Consider the following 8,783-nt stretch of genomic DNA (forward strand, 5'->3'; position numbering starts at 1 on the left):
GCTCTCTACCCCTCCCCCATTTGCTCTCATGCTCTCTCAACATAAACATGGAAAAATAAAGTAGGAAGAGGTAGGGAAGGAAAAATAATTTTCCCTCTCCCCACCTTCAATACCATCTCCAGTGAAAGAAGAAAGACTGGGGGGAGTGGGTGTGGGAGCAGAGGAGCCAGTAATGAGAGGTTATCAGGAAAAGCACAGTAAACAAGGGTAAGGTTATTATGCAGATTTAGATGAATTCCTCTCTTCTTGAAGCCCCTGAGCCTGCCAAGGTAAGGGACCTTCCTGACCTGGTAAGGCCATCCAGAAGCCTGTAAGCAAGGTTACAGGTCCATTTTTTGCAAGGGGCTTTAATGGGTCCCTAAAGTCAGTCTTAGGCCCTTAAAACTGTCTGTTCATACCTGATTTTTATGCATACCATTTTCAAATAAGACATTCAAGTCAGAGCCTTAGTAATATAACCATGCTTCCAATTGTGTCCTCTTCCAAGGAGAAGAGATTCTTACTGAATTGATGTAAAAAAAAAAAAAAGCCCGTATTTCCATGAAAGAATACTTTGAGTTTCTGAATGCTGGAGGGACCACAGAGGGAGAAAACTTGTTTCAATTCTGCTTACAAAGGTATAGTTCTGTCAATCATAGCTTATGAGAAAAGAGTAGAATATTTCCTTAAACCTCAGAAAACAAAACATTGAAGAACCAGCAGTGTTTCAAACAAACAGTAGAGTTATCAGTTCATTCACTCCCATGTTATTAATTCTTGGTCTGCTTGAAACCAGCTTTTTTATTCTGGAAATTCTTACCAGTTCAGTTTTATGATCTTAAAGTCATCAGAAACCTGTTTTCTGGAGTACCTGTCAGAGTCCTTGCCATGAATCTCTGAAGATGAAGCACATTTGCGAAAGGATCCGAGTAAAACAATAGCTTCTATAAATGACAGACTTAAAAATGGCCATGGTTGCAGACCTGATGAGAGTTCATTATAAGGCTTTTGGCAGGGAAATTTGGTTATTTCTGTGGCATACAACATTGTAAGATAATAACTAGAATTACAAACAATAACGTTATACTAGAACATAGCCGATTTCTAGGAATTTTATACAGTTTCTGGAACACTTATGTTAATAACGTATCCATACAAATACAACCTAAAGAAGGTTTAGGATTACTTATTTGACAGTGCTTCCCATGTAACTTAACATAGTAAATAAGCCTAATTTGTTCTCTCTTTTAAAAAGAGCTATAAAACTAATCTTTCCATACATTCCAGAGGCCCTCTGAAAAATTCCAGAGATAGTTCAAGGTCAAAAAGACTTCAGTTAGAATTTGAGTTGGGGTTTGTCAAAAATGTCAGAAGGTTTTAGACACTTGACTGAATAGAATCCTAGATCATCATGAAATAATACTTAATTATCCATTTAACCATAGTAACAATAAAATGTCAAAGGCAAATGCAGAAAGTTACATTGTTGTGAGTAAAACTTAGCTCTTTTGATCTTTAGAAGACTATTTTCCTAAGCAATCAAATACCTGATGATAAAGATAACATGAAGCACAGGAAGTTATTTTGATAAAACACACAATTTTTGCTTTCTAGGCACATTACTTAAAAGCTAAAGAAAAACCTTTCACCGTCTCTTATCAGTAGCTGGCTGATAGTCCAAGAAAATGTTGTCCTTTTAGCAGATGTCAACTTTTAGTTTTACAGGAGTACCCTATTGATATGAAAGCTTATTTTTATAACCCTCGTAACAAATTCCATCTTGGCCAGCTTGACTACACAAAGAGAAGTTTTCTTTGCTTTCTTCCCTATTCAGAAATAACCAGCTTTAATTCAGCATAAAATTACTTTTATTCCCCTTAAGAAAAATACGTGTCCATACCTTTCCTCAGCTAAAAACACATCCTCCTTTCCTTGCACGTGGAGTTAGTCGTCTCCATTATTTCTAGTAAATTACATATATGAATCAGAATTCTTAGAAACAATTTTTAGTGAAAATTAAGTAGTAAACAATTGTGGTCATTTAACACCAGCATTCTGTAGATTGGCAAATTCAGGGATACATAATTTCTAGAAGCATATGCTTCCTCATGGTACAGTTTTTCAGTGTGGCACGAGATATGGTTACTAACAGACTAAATATTTTTAGTTCGTCTGTAATAAGAAGCCAAAAGTAGATAGGGGCGCCTGGGTGGCGCAGTCGGTTAAGCGTCCGACTTCAGCCAGGTCACGATCTCGCGGTCCGTGAGTTCGAGCCCCGCGTCAGGCTCTGGGCTGATGGCTCAGAGCCTGGAGCCTGTTTCCGATTCTGTGTCTCCCTCTCTCTCTGCCCCTCCCCCGTTCATGCTCTGTCTCTCTCTGTCCCAAAAATAAATAAACGTTGAAAAAAAAAATTTAAAAAAAAAAAAGCCAAAAGTAGATAAACCTGTGCTCAGTAATGTTTCAATATTTTATCTTATTTGGAAATAATTTCCTATTTTACTTAGCAAAACTCAAGTTACCAAACAGAGTTGAAAAGCTGTTTTTAAGTAGACAAATTCACCTAAAAACTCTTACCCAACTTACCTAAAAACATGAACCTATTTGAATAGTAAACTCAAGTAGAAAAAAGTTGCATATCTGCATTATATCTTATACTGATAACTTTGAAGACGTGCCTATTTTAATTAAACCAACACACTTGACCAGCTTTTATTTTACCTAAGATTACTACTCCACATCACAGGAACTTGAAAGACACTTGGGTTAGTTTCTATATTTCTAAGAGTTTTAGGAATACTTAATTTGATAAGTGCTTATTTTTCTTTAAGCCAGTCAGAGCTTTTACAAATTAATTTTGGCAATACCGTCCAGAAGTAGAAAAATATTACGCATCCATAACATATATAGACACACGGAAACATATAGACTCAGAGACTTTTGAGGTATCTAGCTCTAAAATTTTAGCCATGAATCAGGTAAAATAACACAAAACTCACTAGTTTGTAAAAGAACATTTAGGTCCAAATTGCGTTTCTGGCAGTTGGAATAAGTTTACCCTAAAGTTGTATTTCGAAGAGCTAGCTATCAGGTCCTAGAGGATAGAAAATTTTTACCTGAAAGGCACAAAGTATCAAGGTTTGTTATTTCTTTTTTTAAGCAGTTTTGGGGTACATTTGCCTATTATCAAAGGGCTTCAGTAATTACTGTTTCTATTTTCCTTCTTTGTCTTGAGCCCAGGACATTTCTGTTTCCAATGTCCTGATCTTTCACAATACTGACATGTATTTGCAGATGAGCTGGGGGGGGGGGGGGAGTTGGGGGAGAGGGTGCGGGCAGGGTAGGTTTTAGGATGGGGAAGCTTAGACAAACTTTGAACTGCTTCCAGTGTTGCACTAGTGGCTTTGTAAAGATTTGCAAATCAAAGATGGTTGCTTTTAAGTCCTCAAATAATTGTGTTGCAGCCTGAATGGGATCAGGGGACTGACCCACCCATCCAGCTACATTTTCTTCAGTCTGCTCTATATCAGGAAGATGATTTCCAACTAAGATGGAAAGAAAGTGATTTCTATGTTCTGGAGCTTTAGGGTTTAATGTGGCATGCCTTTAAAAAGTTTATAGAAAGTATTCAACAAAGGCCTTTGAATGCTGTCCTTTTTCTAAGCGTTTACTTCATCCTTGAACCAATTTAATTCAGGGGGAAAAACAACCTGTTCTATTGCTTCTATCAGCCCCCAGACATCAGCCTGCAGCTGATCCATTTCCTGAACGTTTGTAGGAGGGCCTGGGAGAAATTCTGGTCATGTTCCTGGTGAGGAGAGTTTTCCCCAGGAGACCATGTGGCTTATCTGATAACTACAGTATAATCATGGATAAGAAGAACAACCCTTAGCAGCCAGTCACAGTCCCTGTGAACGGGGACTGATCTTTTCACCTCTTCTCTAAATTTGGTAGGTGGTTATCTTCTGAAAGTAGAGATTGAAAACTTCATAATCTCTTCTAAGGAAGTTCCTCAGGCCAGCTGCCATACTGGGTCATGTTCTCCTTTCAATTTGGTCTTTCCAGAGCTACCAAGACCACCATTGTTTAGGATGAGAGCTCTCTAACAGTGTTTTCAGCATAGAAGCTTTAAAAATGTAAAAGATCCACCATCTGGCATTGACAAGTTGGATCTTATATCAATCTCAATAGCGACTCAAACCAACAGGCCTTTTGATGGCTTAACCATGGACCCAAGAGGCTTCCCAAAAGAGGGTGCCAACACTGAAGCCCTCAGAGAGGGAGCGTAAGAAAGCAAAGACTTTCTTCGCCACAAGTGGGGAGAACGGTGTCGTGAAAATGGCAGCTCCGGTTCCCCACAACAATGTGCGAGGCCTCCAGTCACAGACCCTGCGCTCTGTGACACCAGGGAAGTGCTCCTGGATTGGACTTTGACAGCACAAAGTCCCCTCACGGACTGGGGACCCAAATGACAACTGCCCTGCGAGCTGGCACCGCCGGACAGAGAGAATGCTGCCTGTCACCTTGTGTGTTGTGCATCCACCAGCTGGCAGAGACCAAAAAGAATATTCTTGCTGGTTACAAACCCAAGCTCTCAATACATAGAACGAGAGGAAAGGAAAACCCCATTTGACCGATTTTTCTTCTGCTAACCTAAATTTGGAAAGGTAGGGACAAGGTGAAATTTTTACCTCTCTCGACCTGGCACTAGTGTGAGATCTAGAAGAGCTGACTTTGGTAGGTAAGAATTTTTACCCTTCGCTGGCTTCTGCCAGTTTTCCAGGATCCCATCTGTAGGTGCCTAAGTGAGTACGGTGTCCCAGCAGGGCCCATCGTAGGTTGCCAAAACGTAGGAGAGGAAAAGTAATTTTCCCTCTACCTTGCTAGGTTCTTGGCTGAGACCTCCACCCCCTGGAATAAAAGACAGATTAATAGGAGAAAACAGAAGTTGAATAACACGTATACCTCCTGTATACACGGGACATACCCAGGGAAACAGTAAAACTCCCCCAGATGGCCCAAGACAAGATGTTGGGGCATCAGCGAGTCAGTTAGGGAAGACGGTCAGGAAAATCACAGTAAACGAGGGTAAGGTCCTTAAGCAGATTTAGATGGGTCCCTTCTAGAGATTTTGTCACCCCCTCTGGTACACAGAGGAAAACACCCTTACAAGTGTAGATTACCTTTATAAATGTCAGTGTCCCTGACAAAAGATTTTCAAAGCTTTTCTTAAGTCTGCTGTTTCTCAAAAAATAGCGAGCCCAAGATAATCCTTCTGCCAGAGAGGTGTATCTTGGGGTGGCAAATTCTGCTCCCCTTCCAAGATGAATACACGCTGTACTGCTACCTTATGTGTAACTGGGAGAAGAATGAGTGCTTTCATGTCTGTTATGTAGATTTCTGTGTTTAACTCTTTTCATTTTATAGTTTACTTTTACAATCCTGTTTCCTTTGCATTTCCACAGGTTAAGATGCCATATTGTTGAGAGCAGTAAACCAACCACCCTTACATTAAAAGACAATGCTTTTAACATGTCAGATAAAACCAGTGAAGATCTTTATCTACAAGTAAGTGTTCTTTCTCCCTAAAACAAAGTTGTAAATGCTAACCAACATTAGAAATCCACTTTTTCCCCACTGACGTAGAGAGAACCTTTGGCATAGACGCGACAGAAATGCTCTTTTCTTTGTGAAGGGCAGCCAAATCGGAAATGGTGAGTGGTGAGTTACTTTTGGATATGTGTTAACTTTTTAAAAGCTCTGGCCATTCTAATTTGGACAAGGTGTGGCGCTTTGGAGAGTATCCAAGAATTTGATCTCATGGAAGAGGTACCATCTAAATTCGAAAAAGATTGGAGGGACTCTCTTTCGGACTCGCTGGCTTTGGTACCTGCAGAAAGTGACTGCATTGCTCCTTTTCAACTGGAAAATTAGATCTTTCCAAAACTAGAGTGAGCAGGCGCACGTCTGTTCACCAAACAGATGTGATCCCTCATTGCATTTCCTGCTCCCAGCTGTTCAGAGTAGACGGACCCCATCCTGTAAATGTTTGGATTTCTAATATTCCTAGTTGTCGTTCACATGGTTAATGTACTGTTTTACTGATATGCATCTTTCATCCTTTTTTTTCCCTCTTTAGCTCAATCGTTTACTAGAAAGCAATAGGAAGCTTGAAGACCAAGTTCAGCGGTGTATCTGGTTCCAGCAGCTGCTGCTTTCCTTAACAATGCTCTTGCTTGCTTTTGTCATGTCTTTCTTCTATTTGTTGTACACTTAAAGAAGGGGAGTTCAGTGAGAAACATGGCTCTTTCGCTCATTAGTTGGAAAAAGACCCAGAACTTCATGTTACTAAAAGTTTTGCACATCTGTGCTTCCTGAAAGGAAACGTGCAACACTTAGAGGGGAACAAATACGTGTCTCGAAAATAAACTGTTAGAATGAGGAAACACTGGAGAAATTGAGTATAAGAGATCATAGTTATAGTTAATAAAGTCAAGGCATAGCCATTGTGTAAATTAATACTTTAGATATAATTTATTTTTTCCTTTTGATTTGAATACTTCTAAAGTTTGTTTTATTATATGTATACATTAGCTGGACTGAAGAGTAGAAGTAACAAGCTTTGTCACAGCCAAAAAATGTAATTTTTTTTATGACAAAATCATTATAGCTGAGCCAACTTATTAGCTTTTCTATACTATGTATATAGAACATGTATATTGAAAAAAAAAACCCGTACTTAATACAGATTAATTTCTGTGAACATGACTTTGTAATTTTGAGAATTCCTTCCAGATGCTAGTCAATATTCTTTGGGTATGTGAAACAATTTAATGCCAAACCACCTTTTAGCCTTTGTTTCTTATCTGTCTTCCTTAACAGTCTGCCTTTTATTAATCTCGGACTTTTTTATGAACACTCACATTTAGACAGAATTTGGGAAACTAAGTTTGCTTGGGTTTTCTTGGTCCTCTCTTCCAGTCTTTTTTATGCAGTTTCCCATCGCTCACTGGGGCAGGACACTGACCCCCATGCTGCATTTCTTATAAGGGTCTAATCCTCCTTTTTCTAAATGACAGGAGTTAAAATTTCTTTGAAACCTTGGTTTTGAGATGCAGAGCAGAATTCACTCACATTTCAGTTTCGCGTGAAAATCGGCCACAAGAAGGAAACTTGACACAACACCGGAGTACCTATAAGCGTGGGGGGAAAAAGATCAAAACTCAAGTGTTGGTTCTCCATTTAGGAATGAAAACTAGAATTCCTAGACCAGGGCTGTTGCACTTGCTGGATACTCTGCCTTCGTCACAGTAATCCTGAGGGTGGTCCCTAAACTCCTAAAATGATACAACTTGCAGGGGCAGAGGCGGATGAAATCAGTTTGTTTTCTCACTCATACAGCCATTTTCAGTTCTCGTCGGTTCACGTGTAACTATCTGAAAGAAAACATAGTCTGCCTGTTAAATAAATGTTGAGTTTTGATTGAGCCACGTTTGGAGAACTTTTTATTCTGAAGTGTAGGGTTGGCGGCTTTCATCTTGAGAAGCTGAGGATTCCAAAGTCGAGTTGTAGAGAGTGGTGATTTCATAGAGTCCCTTCAAAATTGGCCTAGCAATAAAACCTTAAAAGGACACTGGTCTGATACTTGGTCTTAATTTGGGTTTTTCTGTTGCAGTTTGCCAACTCCAGCCGTGAAAGTGACTTCAGTACACCCTAAGTACTCCCCGTAGTATCTCCCTGTGTGTGTGCACAGCGGTTCCCTTTCCATGTTAGATCCCCGGCTATATATAACCTAATCTCAAAGCATTTGTGTATGTTCTTTGTTCCTCAGCAAATGAATGGGGAAATCATTGGTCAGAATTGGAAGTGTATTGTCCTAACAGTGTCCCTTTAATGTTTCCTACGAAAATGACGTGGACTCACTACAATGTTCTTCCCTGATGTCTGGCCAGTTGAATTTAATAACATATCTTGTTAATGTTTGTGTGTCTACTAAATGTGACTATGCAACATTACTGAAAATTATAAGATCAAAGGCATCTAAACTTCTGTTCTTGTCTTAACTAATCACTTATTTACATCAGATTTTATTCTGTCTTCATTTGATTTTATCACATTTTGTGTGACTATTACTTTGAATACTCTGATAATAATTTTATTTTTTATCTTGTCATTACCTATTCATGACCAAATTACCAAGGATCAACATTAAGATCGAGATTTTCGCTTGAGAATGGAAATCAATAGATTTTTCCATGAAAACATTAATAAAATATTATTCGCTTGGTCTCAAAGTAGCCTAAAAATGCAACTGCGGTTAAACCTAGCCTCAAATTTCATAATACCATAACTGTTTTTATATCTTTCCACTAATTTTGACTGGATTTAATAGCACTTTATTGTACAATTGCAAAAAAAAATATATTCCTAGAATTGTTGCCAGTGTAATTTCTCTAATATTCTGGTGCTTTTCATATATTTTCAGTATTTTTATTACTATATTGGTATTTTCTTTGTATAATTGATCAAAAGAACATGTTTTCTATTTTAATATGTTTTAGAAAAATAATTACATTTATGAAATAAATATCATCAGGAAAAACCTCTGGTCTCTAATTGATAAAGCATCTTAAAATCAATGTTCAGGCTCACTCTGACCTTTTAAAGATGACATTAATTTCTTTTGTACCTGCTTTGCATTTTTATAAGGACAGTGCTGTAAGCTTCCAAAGATACAATTGTGTTATCGGGTAAACCTGTCCTTCGTATGTCCTGTTTCTCCTCAACCCGGGCCAGAGCCTGGCTAC

General features: G+C 38.6%; 1 protein-coding gene across 2 annotated transcripts in view; it reads left to right on the forward strand.

Annotated features, from left to right (window-relative positions):
* The window catches only part of MOSPD2 (motile sperm domain containing 2), a 59,832-nt gene extending 51,418 nt beyond the window's left edge, over nucleotides 1-8,414 (forward strand). The window contains exons 14-15 of one of the 2 annotated variants that reach the window (XM_045472636.1): nucleotides 5,442-5,544; nucleotides 7,652-8,414. In XM_045472636.1, coding sequence (XP_045328592.1) covers nucleotides 5,442-5,544; nucleotides 7,652-7,693 — 145 coding nt within the window. In that variant the 3' untranslated portion in view covers nucleotides 7,694-8,414. Of the gene's footprint in view, nucleotides 1-5,441; nucleotides 5,545-6,115; nucleotides 7,463-7,651 lie in introns of those variants that run through there. The other variant, XM_045472634.1, reaches the window with a different exon arrangement.
* Nucleotides 8,415-8,783: the final 369 nt, after the last annotated feature.

Source organism: Leopardus geoffroyi, chromosome X, assembly GCF_018350155.1.
Source record: "Leopardus geoffroyi isolate Oge1 chromosome X, O.geoffroyi_Oge1_pat1.0, whole genome shotgun sequence".
Classification (NCBI taxonomy): Eukaryota; Metazoa; Chordata; class Mammalia; order Carnivora; family Felidae; genus Leopardus; species Leopardus geoffroyi.